The sequence below is a fragment of the Python bivittatus genome, unplaced genomic scaffold (assembly GCF_059951505.1).
Source record: "Python bivittatus isolate LINGU-HERP-01145 unplaced genomic scaffold, Pbiv_v1 ctg000690_np1212, whole genome shotgun sequence".
NCBI lineage: Eukaryota > Metazoa > Chordata > Lepidosauria > Squamata > Pythonidae > Python > Python bivittatus.
The window spans coordinates 3,759,261-3,777,537 of NW_028277096.1; the positions used below are offsets into that span (position 1 = coordinate 3,759,261).

General features: G+C 41.3%; 1 protein-coding gene across 1 annotated transcript in view; it reads left to right on the forward strand.

The window, feature by feature from the left end:
- The first annotated feature begins 1,510 nt into the window (after positions 1 to 1,510).
- Positions 1,511 to 18,277, forward strand: part of OTOF (otoferlin) — a 146,118-nt gene continuing 129,351 nt past the window's right edge. The window contains exons 1-2 of the mRNA XM_088152197.1: positions 1,511 to 1,589; positions 13,494 to 13,552. Of these exons, the coding sequence (XP_088008323.1) occupies positions 1,511 to 1,589; positions 13,494 to 13,552 (138 nt within the window). The remainder of the gene's footprint in view (positions 1,590 to 13,493; positions 13,553 to 18,277) is intronic.

The window sequence follows — 18,277 nt, forward strand, 5'->3', positions numbered from 1 at the left end:
AAAGTTAACCCAGCCTACTCTCATGGCCAAGTACTGTATAGAGCAGTGTTTCTCAACCTTGGCAACTTTAAGACACGTGGACTTCAACTCCCAGAATTCCCCAGCCAGCATGGCTGGCTGGGGAATTCTGGGAGTTGAAGTCCACGTGTCTTAAAGTTGCCAAGATTGAGAAACACTGGTATAGAGTGAAATCTGATATTCCCTACTGCTAGGCTAACATTTTAACTAGCCACCCCCCACCCCCAAGTGCCTCTCAGTTGTAAAATGGAACGAGATATGAATGGACAAAGTTACTCCTTGTTTCCTCCATTCTTTTCTTCCGCCCAGCAACATGTTATTTGGGCAACTCTTGATATTAAAATGGTTTTAGATACAATCATAATTAAGTGACACCTTCTCTCCAGAAGTGGTCTGTCTCTGAGTCTGCATGCTGGGCACACGTAACCGGGCAAAAACAGTTCTTCTCCTTCTTTGTGCATCTATCTATCTATCTATCTATCTATCTATCTATCTATCTATCTATCTATCTATCTATCTATCTATCTATCTATCATATTTATATGGCCGCCCATCTCACCCAAGGTGACTCTGGGCAGCGTACAACAATTAACAAAAACCAATACATAAAAACAATTACACATAAACACCTGTACATTTCCCCGGAGATCTCGGGTTAGACCCCGATGCAAACCCAGAACGGGCGGTTCTGCTAAGATCTGCACGAGAGAACAACCCACCGAGCCCTCTCCGCTCCCCATACAGGGTGTGCAAAAAGAATCCGCGGGGCTGAGTATTTCAACGTGTGGACGGATCGATAGCGAACGAGGCTCGGTTTAGGAGCCTGGGTGGGAAAAGCCCTTCCAATGCAGCACCCGGCTGAGGTGCAGAAGACGGAAGGTGGGATCCCCGCCCAGGAGCGCGTGAGCCCCGCTTGGCGCCCCTCTGGGGGGGACGCAGCAGTGAAGCAGTTAAGGCACGCCCGCCGTAGCTTCAGCCCCTGCCGGAGCCAGCGTGGTGGAGGGATGCTCCTCCGTTATCCTGGGTCCTCCAGACAAAAGCCACGTTGCTCTGGGCAGGAGAGGCGTCGTGAAGCGACCCCAGGTTTCGCATCCTCTTCCTCCTCCTGCTAAAGGCAGTGGAAGGATGTGGAGAGCAATGCCTGGCACAAGGGCACCAGCCCGGGCAGCGTGCAGAGAGCGCCGAGCGGGACTTTTCTGCGACAGCTCCTGAATAATTGAGAGCCAGCAGGCACTTTGCTGCTCCCCAGGCAGCCGAACTGGCACAGCAGCTCTGGTTTACCAGCTCCTGATCTGGACCGGGATGGGAGGAGGTTGCTCTCCAGCTGAAGAGCTGCGCAGAGGCTCAGCAGGCAAAGAGAAGAGGAGGGTGACACAGCTCTGAAGGCAGCCTGGCTGGATCCCCACATCTGCTCCAACCATTGTGCCCGTTGCCTTTCCCTGCCAGGTTGTACCAAACAACAGCAGAGTGCACTGCCCGTCACCAGCCCACCATGGCCTTGATCGTGCGCTTGAAGAGGGTCACCAGCCTGAGAGGCAAAGCGGACAGGATAGCCAAGGTGGCGTTCAGAGGTACATGCCCCCAGTTGTGTAGCTGCAGCAGAAGCCCTCTGTGTGATGCTGCAGGAGAGGTGCCTGTTTGTGTGCAGGGTGTGCATGTCCCAGGGAATGGAAAGTTCTCTGCAGAGGAGCCTCAACCCTGCAGAACAAGGGCATGACTCTGGGGAAGGATGTTCTCACACCCCTAGTACTTGAGCAGCTTCATTCTGGAAAAGAATAGCTAATGCACCCAACCATTTTGCCTGGGCTAAAGATAGTTGGAGTTGTGGCTATTGCTGTTTAACTGGCAGGTTCTGGGGTCAGCCAGCCCTGGTGATGCAGCTCCTTCAGTCTGGAGCCACATCATGTCTAAAGAACCCTCAAAGGTTCCGAACCAAAGTTTTCCCATCAAATTAAGATCTGGGGACTGGGTTCGTGTGTTATTGCTGACTATGATTTTTTTTTTCTTCAAAGAATGATTGTGTTTGCAATTACCATTCCTCATACACAAGTAGAATTTTTTGAGCTTTTGAGGAATCCAGTTGAATGAGGAAGAAGAAAAGTGCCAAGAGGAACTTCAGGGTCATTTCAAATGTCACATTTTGGGGAGATTTGTAACATATGGCACACTCCTGCATCTCTGCAGTGCTTCAGGCATGGCAAGGTTTTTACAATAAGGCACTCTTTATGGTGAAGGTAGCAAGCGGGTTGTGGTGGGGGTAACAAGCAAGTTGCCTCCGAAACAGCATTTTGTCAGGTCCTGACACACGAATTGGCAAGAACACTTCCCCCTTTTCAGCAAGGGGCTTTCTCAGCTTTTGCTGGAGATGCCAGAATTGAACCTACAACCTCTGCCATACGAAGTATTGTTTTGAGTGCGTGCACATGGCTTTGAAAGACACAAGTTGCTGCTGATGTCTACTGAGTGCTCACTGCATATAACAATCAACCTTGTTTTTATATAGCACTGCAGAAAGTTAGTACTGTCACTAGTCCTGATTTGCAAAATGTAAACCTTTTAATCTTAACTTCATGTTGTCTAGGGGAGGTAGAGTTGGAACTGAAATGAGAAAGATTGGCTTGAGTGAAGTTATCCTATAGTTATTTTTCACTAGGCATTTATAACATCTAGCATCACCCAATCATTGCTGAGGCAATATAAAACCTGCCCTCACCACTGCTACATTGGTAGAATAATGGTTGGATTATACTGGAAGACACTATAAATGATTACTGGAGAAATGGCCTATGATTTGTCGTTGGTGTAGAATCTGCCCTGGCTTTTCTCAATTCATATGTTATATTAGAATCATAGCTACTACATGTCAACAGCTCATGTATACACAGATGTGTACTCAGTATACCTGATAAGATATGAACAAAGAATGTCATGAGTACTATTTTTTGATATGCCAAATAATGTTGTTCTCACACCAAAAGTGTCCTGGATTTAAAAGTGAAAAGCGTTACATTTTAAGGTGCTTTCTAAAATTAGGAAACAGCCAAAAGAGAAAATAACACATGGACCTCATCAATTAAAAAGAAAAATAAATCAACTTGATTTTCAGATGACACTCAAACTAACTTTGGCCTACCAGGGTTAAAGAAATCCAGCCCTGATTTCCTGATAGTTTTCTAACTTCTACATCAGGTTACCTTTGTGTCCAAGAGTTTGAAAATATATATATATTTATCTGCAGATTATCTCAGGTCAGGTCAACAAGCAGACAAGAATATCTGGAAAGGCTAGCAAAAATTCCAACCAGAGGTAAGCATGCATCTTAGAGTAGAAAGATGATTCCAGACACTCAACCTGGAGGCTTTCAGATAAATTGGATTAGGCATGTTGGATTAGATGCTGAGTGTATTCAGCTGGAGCACTTCTACCCAAATTGTCTCCTTAGACCTCACTTCAGTTACAATCAACACATCTGCTGCCCCAATTCATTATAAGGACCAAACCTCTGTCCTTCTCCCGGCCCTCAGCAGGAATGACACATGGGGAAGGAGGAAAGAGAATTAGAGCTGAATACAACTGATGAACAGGGGGAAAAGAAAAAGAAAGAAAGAATGCAACCATCTAGTTTTAAGGAGTATTCTCTTACACATATTTTAATCTTAACTGCTAAAGAAGGACAGCTCTTTATTATACTTTTTTAAAAGGGGGATTTTTGAAATAGATGGTTGGTATTATGGAGATGGTTCATATGTATCTCTGATTTCAAAAACACTGTGTGTGTGTGTTGTGTGTATATGTGCGTGGTTCTTAAATGCCCATTATCAATTCTGCGCACAGGTTTCAAGGACATTTTTCTTAAATGAAAGGCAGAAGCAGCTGTAGCTTACATAGCCTCCTAAATCTAAGGTCAAAGCCAATTTATGCATAAATGAACCAACATATGTAATGTGCAAGGGCACACTTGTTACATATGAGGACAGGGTGAAGAGCCAGTCCTAACTCTTGGACAGAACCTTTTACAGTATTGGTGTTGATTCAAAATGAATTGCTCCCAGTTATTTTTTTTAACATTTTGAACTTTGGGAGGGACCTGGTCTCCGCTCTTAGGCAGCTCTTGTCAGTTTCTACTGCTGTCCAGTCTGAAGCTCTGAGCTTTCCTCAGATGGTACATGATTTAGCACCCTGAGATGTTTCTGTAACACTCTTCGTCCTTGGAAAAAAACACAAAGGTCTGAGGCATCTTGCACCATCCAGGAAACCCAGCTGCTCCCTGAGGTTGAGTAAGAGAGCTTGATAGATAATAGGAGTCATCCCGTGACATGAAATCCCAGCTTTTGCCTTGTTCTCTGCTTCTCTGTTATCAAAGATGAGGGAAGGCTTTCTGCATATGTGCAGAGGTACTCCCATTTTTTTTATGAACGCATTTGCCAGGGCAGAGATCTGTAATTAAAAATGGTACACAGAGTTCATCACTGGATCAAGAAAAACCTATAGCAGTCTATCCTGAACAGACAATTTAATCTGGAGGGTTGTGGTGGAGAATAAAGAAAAAGCTACTTGTCCATATGATATAATGCAGTCCGGGTTAAATAAGCAAGAAACTAGCAAGGATTTTCCAAGTTTTGGGAGCGGTCAACCTACCATGGGAGATTCTGCCAATGGTAACAGAAGTAGGAAACAGCAATAGGAAATTAAAAGCCACCAAACCAAGTCCTGCCTGTGCCTTGTTTTTCTCAGGAAAAGAACAAATCACCAAAGTCATCATCTACGGCCACCCAGATGTATTAATGACAGTATCCAAACATCTTATGCATAAACTATCTCTAGACTTCGTTGTATCCATTCTGCTGAACTATACAACTTACTTTTAAATTGCAGCTTCCTGATCATTGTAAGATTTTTTTTTTTTGGGGGGGTGCCTTCAAGTCAGTTTTGACTTTTAGTGACTGCCTGGACTAATCCCTTCAATTTTCTTGGCAAAATTTCAGAAGTAGTTTGCCATCGCCTGCTTCCTAGGGCTGAGAGAGAGGGACTGGCCCAAGGTCACCCAGCTGGCTTTATGCCTAAGGCAGGGCTAGGACTCATGATCTCCCAGTTTCTAGTCCGGTGCCTTAACCACTACACCACACTGGCTCTCTGTAAGATTTTATTGATGTTTATTTTCTGTGGAGTCCTTGGTACTCTCTGAGCTTTATTGTTTGCTTACAGATGCTTCATTACCCAACTACATAACATCATCAGTGTGAGTGAGTGTGGGACTTGCCCCCTGATTACATACAGTAGCTTGCCCTGGCAGTGTTGGTGAGGGTGTGGTTTTCTTCTTGGTAGTTCTTTGATTTAGCTGTTGTTTTCTGCTTGCCTGGGGTTAATCTCTGCTTATTTGGGTGCTGGCTGCTGGAGAGGATGTGTTTTGGAGAGGATGTGTTCTGTTTATTTTCTCTATGCATATATGTAACATAACTGCTGCAAGCTACCTTAGAAGTTTTACAGAAGAATAGCATAAATGTTTACATAAAATACATGATAAATTACTTTAGCGTTAAAAGTCTGTATGGAAGAACAGTACTGAATCGTTCCCCTCAGGTGCCCTAAGTCACTGCAGTTGGTTGGTCTAGATATTTCTCTCCTTTCCAGCTGCGATTCCAGAAAAATTGTTGGAACAACAAACTGCAGGGGTCCAAGGCCCAAAATTTCTTTTTTCCTTTCTCCCATTTGCTACTGAAGGGGCTTTAGATCAGCCTTTGTGGGGAGTCACGAGAATTCATATGACTTACCCAGATTGGTGGCAGTACTTAGCTAGCCTTGGCTGATTTCAGAAAGTTAAGCCAGGCTGGACCTGGTTCTTGTGCTTGGATAGACTATCCAAAAATACCAGAATGGAGGCTAAATGGAGAACTTAAAAAAACATCCTGGAAATAAACAATAATAAACCATGTCTGAACTGTTGACAAGAAAAGTACATAGACGTGTGCATGAAATCACCAGGAATAGAACCTGGCTTGAAGATGACTTTTCCTTTTATCCTTTTCAGTATTAATTAAATTATGCTTATTTATTTACTTAATTCAATTTGTATAACCACTCATCTCAAACCAGTGACTCTGGTTTGGGCGGCAAACAATCATAAAACTGACACAATAACCTTTTAATACCTGTGGCTCTGGGTAATAATACAAAAAGTTATGGAGATCAATCTGACGGACACCGTTGAATGTGGGTATTTGCCAGTCACATCTAGTCTGTAGATTATTGGAAGCTGGTGGCAGTGATGTTGCTAGGGTCATTTTAACTAATTTTCCCTTTAGGAGATTTTTCACTAAAATTACTTTCCATAGGCCTGTGTTTCTTCTACTGTTTCAATAATCATGATATCAATAACAATTTTAAAATTGGATCAGGAAAGAAATGCTTGTTAGCAGAGAGGAATTTTCAACTGTGGTGGGTACATATATGTCCTTGCATATTAGCTGACAATGAACCCTACTCTGTTGCAGCTCAGTCATGCCAGCAGCTTCTATCCAGTTTGGAGTATATTTTTTATCAGTCTAGGCTTCTGAATTGTAGCCTAGAATCCAAGTGACATGAAATCCTTATCTGTGCACTGCAAGAACATCTGCTTGCCATATGCTGCCTATTTAATTGGCTGCTCATAGAGAAAGGGTCTTGCACCAATGCCGGTGGAATGTAGAAGCAATATTTCTGGCCCAAAATCCAGCCTTTTATATTTCAGATTGAGATTATGGTCACTTTGGCTCAGATTCCAGAGCACTAGATGTTGAAATAAGAATCCAAATTATTTTGATTTTAAGGTGCCACACAACTAGTTGGATCTGGATCCTTTTCCCCTGCCAAAGACTAAATGGCTTACTCTCTGCACCTGGAAACCTCTCACGAGAAACTTGATCAACCTGCTAAAAGGATAGCATGACTAGCTTTTCTCTTGTAATACATTAAAGTGAACCCAACACAATGATGGGGAAGTTGTTGTACTTGATCCAGGTGGGACTTGCCAAAGGTCCTTTTGCAAAATATATAGATATGAAACAAGATTCCTGATCTGAGAATTAAGTTCTGATATTTTCTGAAAAGGATCTTGCTGGACTATTTTCTTTTGACTGAATATAGTTTGTTTATTTAGGTTGAGAGGTGACCTTGACAAACAGGCTGAGATGTAGGTCTTGTGATATGTCATCACACGTAAAGATAGGGAGTTAGAAAGTCTGAAGGCAACTATCCTTAACCCAGCATCATGCAGAAGTATTTAACTTCTAACTGGTATCAAAAAGGTCAAGATGATTGCTATGAAGTCCAGCTCCATTTTTACGCATAGGCTATACCATACCATACATGTAACAAAGGGGCAGGGCTTCAACCACACAGGTGCAACCACTTTGGACTTTGGTGTTGGAGAAGACTCCTGAAAATACCATGGACAGCCAAGAAAACAAACAAATGGATCATTGAACAAATCAACCCAGAGTTCTCACTTGAGGCACAAATGACCAGGCTCAAATTATCCTACTTTGGGCACATTATGCAAAAGTGCAGCTCTCTGGAAAAGGCTGTAATGCTGGGAAAGGTGGAAGGAAAGAAAAGAAGAGGATGGCCAGCAGCAAGGTGGATGGACTCAGAGTGGCGAGGGGGGCACCGTTGGGAGAGCTGAAGGCCAGGTTAGGGACAGATCATCATGGACAAAATCTATGTGGTTGATAAGAGTCAACAATGACTTGATGGCATGTAATCAATCAATCAAACTGTGGATGCCTCTGACATAGGGGCAAGATACTCAAAACAAATTAAACTGGCAAAACATGTACATTCCCCCCAATTACTGAAAAAAGCCTAGGCAGATGAAAAGTCAAGCAAAAGCACTATTCTAAGAGGAACCAAATCAATAAATGTAAGGGACAAAAGTCTCCTCCCTGCATGTTCACTTTTATGCACACTAGCTCTAGCACATTGTCTCTTTCCTGAGTATGTAGGGTTACTTCAAAAAGCAGCACTTGGTTGCAAAAACCAGCCATTTTTATTCCCTAAGGATGCTTCAGACATTCATGAAAAATAAAGATTGGGCAGGAAGCTAGCATGTTGTTCTGCAGCTGATCAGTCCCCAGTTAATACTTCTTTTACTTAAAAAAAAAAAAAAAGACCAAACCTTAATTTTTCTTGAAATAAATTACATCTGGAAGGGTTGGGAATGTTGTGAGATGAGTATTGGCCCCAAGTTGTAGAACTGCGATGTCTTTCTGATATTTCTGCTGAAGGCTATTTCTCTGCACCAAAATGTACGATGCTCACAATGAAATAGCAGCTACCGATCATAAAATCCCAAACTGTAAAATACAAATCATCAAGAACACAGCAGGGAAAAGTACAGTTCCAAACAATGTAGCACATCTCAAATCAAGAGAACACCCACTAAAATGAACTTGCCTGAAGGTGGTCTGTGATGAGTCTTGTGAAAGAGTGTAGAGCAGGCCTTGGGAAAGGGGAAAGGGGAAAGGGAGCGATGAACAGCTGAAGGAGGAGAAGAGACTACTCAGTCCTGAGAAAATGAAGAGTGAGAAAAAAATTCAATTCTACCTTGATTTTGTTTGGTATAGGTGGGGGCAGAGAGGCTTTCAAGATTCTGGTATTCTGCCCGGCAACAATAAAAGGCATTTCTGGAATTCCTGCTGCTTCTGTTTCTCATCCTTTCTTACCTTGAAGGGCTGACCAGGTTGAACCACCTCCTTAAAGAAAAGCCCTCCAGTCTGAATGGGAAGCCAGCTGAGATGACCTCTGCTACAGGGACGTTTGTGCAAAGGGGACCTGGAGGAGGACAGGGCAGCATTTCTTTTAGCACTTGTTCAAAATATTCCCAGGGCATTGGGACTGCAGCCATGCAATTAAAAGATGCTTGCTCCTTGGGAGGAAAGCTATGGCAAACCTAGATAGCATAATAAAAAGCAGAGACATTACCTTGCCAACAAAGATCCGTGTAGTCAAAGCTACGTAATGTATGGCTGTGAGAGCTGGACCATAAAGAAGGCTGAGCGCCGAAGAATTGATGCCTTTGAACTGTGGTGCTGGAGAAGACTCTTGAGAGTTCCCTGGACTGCTAGGAGGTCAAACCAGTCAATCTTAAAGGAAATCAACCCTGATTGCTCATTGGAAGGATTGATAATGAAGCTCAAGCTCAGATACTTTGGTTACTTAATGCGAAGAGAGGACTCTTCAGAGAAGACCCTGATGCTGGGAAAGATTGAAGGCATGGCTGGCTGGGGAATTCTGGGAGTTGAAGTCCACTCATCTTAAAGTGGCCAAGTTTGGACAACACTGGTGTACGGGGATTCTCCCCAGAGAGCAAAGGTTCCAAATTATCTCTAGAAGGTTGCCAATAGCTTTGCAAATGCCTCAGACTGTAAATGTGTAAATTTCTTTTTTATAAGTGTGGGCACAGATTGGAGAAACACTTTTGCACATGCTAGTAATATGGCTGTTGTTGTTATTGGTATTATTATTTTATCCCACCCTTTTTATATATAACTCAAGGCAATTTTCAGTGGGGGACAGGGAAGGGAGAAACAATGATAGGCTTTGGTACTGTCCTTGAAAAAATCCTCCCTCCGCAATGCTTTTCCAGGTCTTTTTGGCTAAACAGATGATTCCAAGCAGACAAAAGGGAGATTGAACGTAGGCTAATGACTAAAACATGGCATTCTGGGTGAAATCACATAATGCACTTTGAATATTGACTATTATAAGGATCTCTCTTGAAATAGCCAGAGTTGCTTGTGTGTGTTTTGTCCTGCTTCTTTCAACAGTATTAATTTGCAGTTGTATGCTGAAATCAATCCAAGTCGATGAAGTCATGGATCTTCCTGTTCAGGAGGCCAATAGTAATTCATATTGCATATTAATTCAGTGCTGGGATGTCTCCTGACTGTGCCAAGCTTTTCTCCTGGCACTGGTTATAAAGCATTCATGGATTCAAAGAGAAGGGAAAGCCTTAAAGAGCATCCTCGAAGCATTCTAGAGTGTTTGCCAAGTTATTGGGGTAACATACAGGAGGACGTTTTTGGGAGGAGGGTAGAATTAAACATGAGATCCAAAGAGAGCCCTAGTTGCTCATGTCATTGGAGCATTTGGCATCCTTGCCCTTCTGATGAAACAGTGCTGGATTTCTCCCTGGGGGTGTGCTTATTCAACAGACGGATCTCACTGTTGGAAGGAAAAGGAGAAAAGTAGGGATCAGCAGTAGAGTCAACTACATATTCAGAACAGAAGACACGTGTTGAAGCGATTTTCAAGTAGGAGGAATGGAATAAAAAAACATGATCAAAACATCCCCAAAGGAATTACAAGGAGGGATACTCTAAAAAGAGGAGGAGAAATGGAAAATAAATAGTTCCTACTCATTGATGTGGTAACCATGCCATGTCAGTCCAGTTTCTAAGGAGACCCTCATACCCCTTCCCCCGCAAAAAAAGAAAACCCTACAAAATATGTAAACCTCAAGGAAATGGGATGCATTTGCCTATGGAAAAGCTAGAGGGGAAAAAAAGCCAAAAGGGGTGTTGAAGTAACTCCAGCCCCACCTATGCATCCTATGTTGTACAGTCATGCAGCTGAGAGGCGCCCAAGAATGTGTATGATCCTGGCACATAACTTGCAGAGCCATTTTGAGCTGAGCTAGAATTAAGCTTTCTTCTAACACCGAAGAACACTGTGCTCTACTGAAAGCTGTATATGTGGAATGAGGTATGCCTTACAATTAATGACCATTTCCGAATACACATTGGACAAGTAATAGCAAAGTCTACTAGTCTGTCACATTTTCCATTCCAAAATTAGCATAATAAAGCATATATTTGGATAAAGTTACCTGTCCAACATTGAGCTTGGAAGCTAAGCAGGGTTGAGCGTGGTTAGTACTTGGGTGGGGGATCTCCAGAGAATACCAAGGCTGTAGCCTAAACTAGGAAGTTGAAAAACATCCCACACAAACAAGGAATGACAAACTGTTGCTTTGGATGGGTGGGTGGGGGGATCTTTTTTCAACACCTAAGAGCTGAGATCCTTTGATGGGAATGGCAAGGCAAAAAAGAAGGATCTTCTATATGCTCAGTGTGGGCTATATGACTAAGCCTAGTCTATTATTGGTCAAGGAGAACCAGACTGGACGGATGGATCCTGGGATTATATATCCTAATTTGATCAATATTATTGCCTGCAAGTTATTGATTTCCTGTTCTGTTGTTTGGTAAATGGTAAAGCTGTTACCATTACTGATAACACCTACAACAATGCCAGCTTGTTTCATGGTGAAATGACTGGAAACCTAATTGGGATATTAGGTTTCTTTGCTTCAACCAGCATGGGTGCTCCAAGAAAGTGAGTCTGTATGTGTAAATGAGGAAATGATTGGATGCACGTAGTTCAGTAATAAGCTTCCTTTTTTAATTACCCAAATCCTATATAAGTAAAACTGTAACTGCAGTTCTGTGGTGCAATTATCAGGGCTTCCTACTTTATAATCTCTCCAGCTATATTTGAGTTTTAAACTGAGAGAAAAAGTAATTAACAACAAATTTTGCCATACTAAATGCAAATTGGAAATGTTACACAACACAATAAAACTGAAAAATAACCAGCCTTTTATTTCTAGAAGGAGGCAGATTTAAAGGTGGGCAAGGCCTGGTGGCTTTCAGGAAAGGTTAATTGGGAATTGGGGATATATATTTTAGCATTTTAATAACATTTTCCTCTACTGCTAAACTGAAAAAGTAGAGATCAAAGAAAAGGGTTGATTAAAAGAAAAATGAAAAGTAAATTCCATGTTATCTTCTTATGTATGTATCATTCCAGGATTAACAATTTCTTTGATAGTTTTACTCCTTCATAAGCTGTTTGATGGTTCAGTTTTTCAGGCTTTCATCATTGTACATAAAGACTCCTTAGCTTTAATGTTTTTTTTCCCAGCAAATGAGTTAATCAAATAGGCTGGAGATGAAATGTTCACTAAAGAATTCCAACTGATGGGAAAGTCAGTATCCACAAATCTTATAAAAAAGTTCTGATGCCATCCATAAGTCTTGTCTGATATAGTTAATCGCCTGGAGGAGGACTATTTGTATTACTACTAATAAAGTGAGGGGAGTCACTGTGAGTTTGAATGATACTTCATTGTGAGGAAGTAGGAAAAAAGTCACGTAAAGATATTGTGTATGAGGAAACTTCCAGATGGGTTCTTCAGAAAATTTCTTTAGCCTTCCTTAGTGGCTCTCCAGAAGTGATGAACAAGTTCCTAATCCACATCCTAGGCTAGTGACAATTATGGGCACTATATAAAACACATCTGGAGGGCATTCAGATAGGGAAGATTGTCCATATAGTCCAACCTCCTTTGCCCTATGATCAGAATTCTTCAGCTGATGTCTATCTGACCAATATTGTCTTGGAAAATCTAAATAAAGCGAGCATCTATAATATTTGTGCATTTATTTCAGCATGAAATCAAGTGGCAGGATAATTAGTATGGTGTAGTGGCTAAGGTATTAGTCTAGGACTGCAAAGATCCATGTTGAAATCCACTTGATATAGTTATGGAAATATATCAGGTGACTTTGGACCAGGTAATCTCTCCCAGACCAACCTACTTCACAGAGTTATTGTTGCATAGGTCAATTGAAGGAAGATCCCCATGAAAATCACCTTGAGCTCTTGGAGGAAAAGTAGAATATAAATTGAACAAGCAAACAAATAATATTATGGAGGATTATAAAATCATGTATGTTTGGAGAAATTGTGTGTATATTTCTCAGTCTCACAGCTCTGCTCTGGGATTAAGTAATGAGACTGACTGGCTTTAGGGTGACAGAAGGACCCATTTCATCATAAGTTTTAAAATGTTACAATGAGTTTAGGTGTGTTGAAGAAGAGTAAGATAATCCTACAGCTTAATGAGATCAGCTGAAAACCTAGCAGCTGTATGTGAACAACATGCTATGCTTGGTTAGGGATATTTTTACTTCCCTTTATGTAGCCTAGCATGTCAGACAAAACTAGCCCATGTGTTTGTTTCATTCTTACAGTAAATATATTATGCAAATCCAGAAACAGGATAATGTTATTCAGTAACCATATGAAATATGTTATGTGAATGCAACCAGTGACTATTAGGCTTTATGGCTGGTGTGAAATCTCCTGTTTGTCATCTGAATACTAGTAGCTACAGGTAATGGAAAATTCCCTGACCCAGAATGAATGTACTACTTGACAATTCAGTGTGATCCTGACTGTTGCATTGCCTTCTATACAGGTAATTAATTGCATGAAAAAGGTATCCACCTTGTAAATTAATTCTGCCTTATCCATGTGGATAACAAAGTATGACACTGTCCTTTTAGATGTCCTCCTTTTGCTCTGTCAATCAGCTTTCTCTTTCTGGAGCAGTCTATCAAAACTAAAAATCATTTTCTCTCCGGATTTTGCAGGCCTCTCATTCTACACTCGAGTGCTTGAGAACTGTGAGAATGAAGCTCCATTTGATGAGGTAAGGAAGGAATTTCTGAATTGGAGAAAGAGGTTATGAGTTGTGGCACTTTTGATTTCTCCCACTAATTCAGGCCTGCAGACAAGCAGTTCTGCATTCTCTGTTTTGGCAACTGTGCTCCATCAACTTACAGGCGAGTCATGAATAGCTACCAGGTCTGATCTTGAAAAATCCCAGCAATCACTAGATGGGGCAAAGGCATACAGAGAACTCTGACTCTTTGCTGCCATCTAGTAATCATCCAGATGTTTCAGTCCACATATGGTAGATCTAAGGATAGGAGACACAGGTGGTATATTGTTGTTAGCCTGGAGGGTCACACACCTTTTCCTTAGGGATCCTCAATATTTTTGGATCAATAGGCATGTATGGAACTTGAGAACAGAATGCGGATAAAGATGACTACAGTGAAAGAAGGACTTGGTCATTCACAAAATGGCTGCTACAATCCAGAAAGCACTCATTTCCCCAAATGCATATTGGCAAGCTGAAAAAATAACTTATCCAAGAACTAAAGTTCAGTAGGAAAGTAAACAATTTGCTTAAACTGGTTATTGAATTAACTCATTTTCTTGAATTAAATGAAGTGTGCTAAACCACAACAAACTAACCAAAATTAAAACTACATGTTGGACATATGCAGAGGCAGAGGCATGGCCTTTAACTGGCTTAGTTAAATATGATTAGCCAATATAGCTTCCAAAAACTTTAGCAAAGATCTGGAAATGAAACAGAACATCTCAGAAAATGGAAGAAAGTATACCGAAAGATAATCTGGGTCTATAGAGCTGGTGTCAGGAAAGAGAAAGCTTAGAAGAATTTAGCAAAGGAATAAAAAGAAAAAAGAAAAACCTAAAAAGGGTTTCTTTAGATATGTTCAGAATAAAGAAGCAGTATACTAGGACTAGATGAATTACATCTTAGGATACCGGAGGAGCTAGCTGATGGCCTGGTCAAGCTTTTATACATTATCACTGAGAAATAATAGTCCTGGAGAACTGGAGAAGTCCCAGATGATCAAAGAAGAGCAACTATTGTTCACATCTTCAGAAAGGGAAAAAGAAAGATCCAGCAAACTACAAAGCAATCAGTCTGATTTGATATCTGGAAAGATAGTTCAGTCCATAAGTACCTTGAAAATAATGTTGTAATTATCAAAAGTCAGCAGAAATATGTGAAGAACAAATCTTTCCAGGCTAATCATCTCATTTGGAATAATTTCCTTAATAGACTGTAGGAATGCTGCAGACCAAATATACTCCGACTTCAGTAAAGCATTTGACAAAGTTCACCATGTTCTGCTAATTAAAACACTAGTTGTGGGCTGGATGACATGACATCTTCATCAAACTGGAGAGAGGTGTCAGGCTGGGTGCCACAAGGATCAGACCTGAGTCTTCTACTCTTCAGTGTTTTCATTAATGATTTGGATGACGAAGTGGGAGGAATGCTTATCAGATCTGCGGACAACACAAAATTGAGTGAGATACCTAATACCCTAGAAGACAAAATTCAGAAAGTTCTTGAACAGCTGAAGAAATGGGTTGAAAGTAACAGAATGAATTTTAACTGAGACAAGGGCAAAGAAACAATGAAATGCACAGGACTTGTAATGGTGTGTGGGAACGACCTTAGGAGACTGGTGGAAGAGCTGCAGACTAGGCAACAGTTAGACAAGTGGCAGCTGAGTCTGCAGAAGGAATGTGGGTGTGGCAAACTTCTCAGAAGGGACCCTCCCTAGATTCTTGAACTGTAAAGGTGAGGGGGGGAGAGATGTACTTTCAGACTGGCAAGATTCTGTTAATGTAACCTTACAATAAAGTTACAGCTAGTACTTCTGGGTGTGCTTCTTGTCTGGACTATCTTGCAAGGCTTAGGTTAGGGGATTATCTAGCTTGGTAATAACACTTTCAAAAAAATTCTTGGAATAGTAGTTGATTGCAAATTGAATATGGGCTAGCAATGTGATGTGGCTGCAAAGAATGCAAATCCAATTTCCAAATCTCCAGGAGAAGTTATTCCACCCTATCCTGCTTTGGTCAGACCCCACTTTGAATACTGTTTGAAGTTCTGGGCACCATCCTTTAAGAAGGATTCAGCAAAATTAAAATAAGTTGAGAGAAGAGTAACAAAGTTGATCAGGGGACTAGAGGTTGAGTTCTATGAAGAGAAATTGAAGGCGCTAAGTATGTTTAGCCTAGAGAAGACAAGACCAAGAAGGAACATGATAGCACTCTTTAAATACCTGAAAGGGTGTCACACAGAAGGTCAAGACCTGTTCTTTATTGTTCCAGAGTGCAGGATATTGAATAATGGATTTAAGTTACAAGAAAGGACAGTCTGATTAAAGGTCAGAAATGAAGTACTAATGGTAAGAGCAGTTTGACAGAGGATGGTTTTGCAGGTGGTTGGACTTGATGACCTCAGTCACCCCCTCCAATTCTATGAGTCTATTATTTTGTTCTCCAAACCTCCAGCAAAAAAAAAGGGACCTAGACAGAATGTATACATTGCAACTCTATACCTCTGGGTGGCATTTTACAATGGTATTTTGTGAATTAACTGATTTTTATTGTCTGCAGTTATTTTAACCTGTTTGGAACACTATAGTGTTCCAAAGCACAAAATGTATGCTTTAAATATATCAATTTATACAATGCCTTGCATTTCTTGTATGCTAATTCATTGATTCTTAGGCAATTTGACTTGAAAAGACATCCCTTGAAAAAATGACAGAACCATTCATCTGTCTGTGGGCAGCAGAGTGTCACTCCCCCCACTTTGCCAATATATAAGTAACAATGTTAGTCATCCTAAGCAAAGTAAGAAGGATGGAGTGTGGCTTCTCTGCAGCTTCCCCATTGCCCAACCTGATCCCAGTGCCTTCAGTTTAGAGGAGGGAAGGATTGGGTGGGATTGTGAATCCAGGAAGCAGTGAGTGAGACTCCCAGACAAAGGCATGCTCAGAGGTTCTGTGACTGAAGTGTAAAAATGTATGCGTGCTGCTTTCCAGTGGAAAAGTGATATCAGCCCTTAATTTTCAGTGGGGGAGGCACCTCCATCCAGCCTGTGTGATATATAAAATGGTAGCTAGTTTCATAAATTAAACTCCTTGTGATGCCTGAACATGTTCACAAAGTTTTCCTGGTAGCAAAATAGAAATGATGTTGTCATTGCCTTCTTCTGGGAGCTTTTTTGACTTCCCAGACTACCCAACAGCTTCAAGATTTCCTGGCAGTCTCCTACCAAGTTCCAAGAAGATCCAACTCTACTTAGTTTTTTTCCAGTATAAGCCAGATTTGGCCAGGAGCTGCTACCCAGAGCTCCTTGGGATCCAGTACTTTCACCAAAGCAGTGTCTCACTGTCACAATGCCAGCTGTGGCGTCTTTTTTATTTGCCTGCAACATCACAGCACATGTACAAAAGGAGTGGAATTTGGTCCAATACTGCTTTTGACATTCTCCCTTGACCCCTTGGGGGACATCTCTGTTGATATCTGTGGCTGGCAACTGTTTCCAGTTCTAATTGCTCTTCTGTGATCTCATGGTTGCACAATGGCTTAGACATCCCCCTTCCGAGATTACTCAAATCTCATGAGATCACCAATTTTATTAAATTTTGGCCATCCTTCTGTGAGCTCTTGTGAAATTTCAGCCATTAGTTGTGATTTTTTGTTACTGTTGTGTTTGGGAGGGATATAGGTGGCAAGGGTTTATAGATGTCTTGGTATTCATGCATCCAAGTTGCTAATCCTATTCTAAACCAAAAAAAGCCACCATTGGTTCAGGGACTGTTGACTGAATTTCATTCTTTTACTTGGAACTCCTGCATTTTAATGTCTGCTGTACATGAGCTGCCTGGAGTTATGTAGTGGCCATATAAGTTTCTTTGTTCACATTCTGGATATAACCCTGAGGTGACACCTAGGACAATACTCCTTATTGCTCAACTCAAAGTATACCTTGTCTGTAACCATAATGTGCCAGTGAAGTTGTAGAGAATTTCTTAGGCATTGCTCTCACCATTTATCTCCCTAAATCTGCAAAGCTGCCTCTTCTTCTGTTGTTACATAAACCATGGGTGCTGCAAACCTTACATAACAGCCTCCCTCACATCACATGCCCGTTTACCAGGTCATTAAAATGTTCAGGTTGTAGACACTCTCTTCCCCACCTACATTTTCCTTTCCCTTCTTTTCTTTCTCTCCCTCCCACACTTTCCAGCAAGTTTCTTTTGTTTTCTGTGTGAACTTTACTCAGCTGCAATCTTCAGAACCAACTTGTTCTACTGAGAGGCATAAACTTTGGAAGGGGAAGCTTGATTCCATGTCATTGCTTTTGCACCAAGGTGCAAATGCAATACAGCTTGTTGCATGGAAAATTATCACTCTGCACTTTCCTAAAGTGGGGTTATCTGTTTCTTCCATTGCTTTTCTATGAGGCGTTTACAGAGGTCCCAAATAGGTGTGACCTTAGAATCAGGGTTAGTTCACATGTGCTGGGATGCTCAAAGTTTGTTTCTGAGCTTGGGGACCCACAGTTGTCATTAAATTAAACTGCAAACATGTCATGCTAAACCACAATGTGATTTGCTTGCCTTTAATTTATTGTAGGAACTTAGCCATTGTGATGTGTAAATGCAATTTACAGTTTAATACAGTGTGTGAACCCAGTCAGTTGTGGTTTGTTCAAGAAGCAAACTAGGATGGGTAATCCCAGTGATGG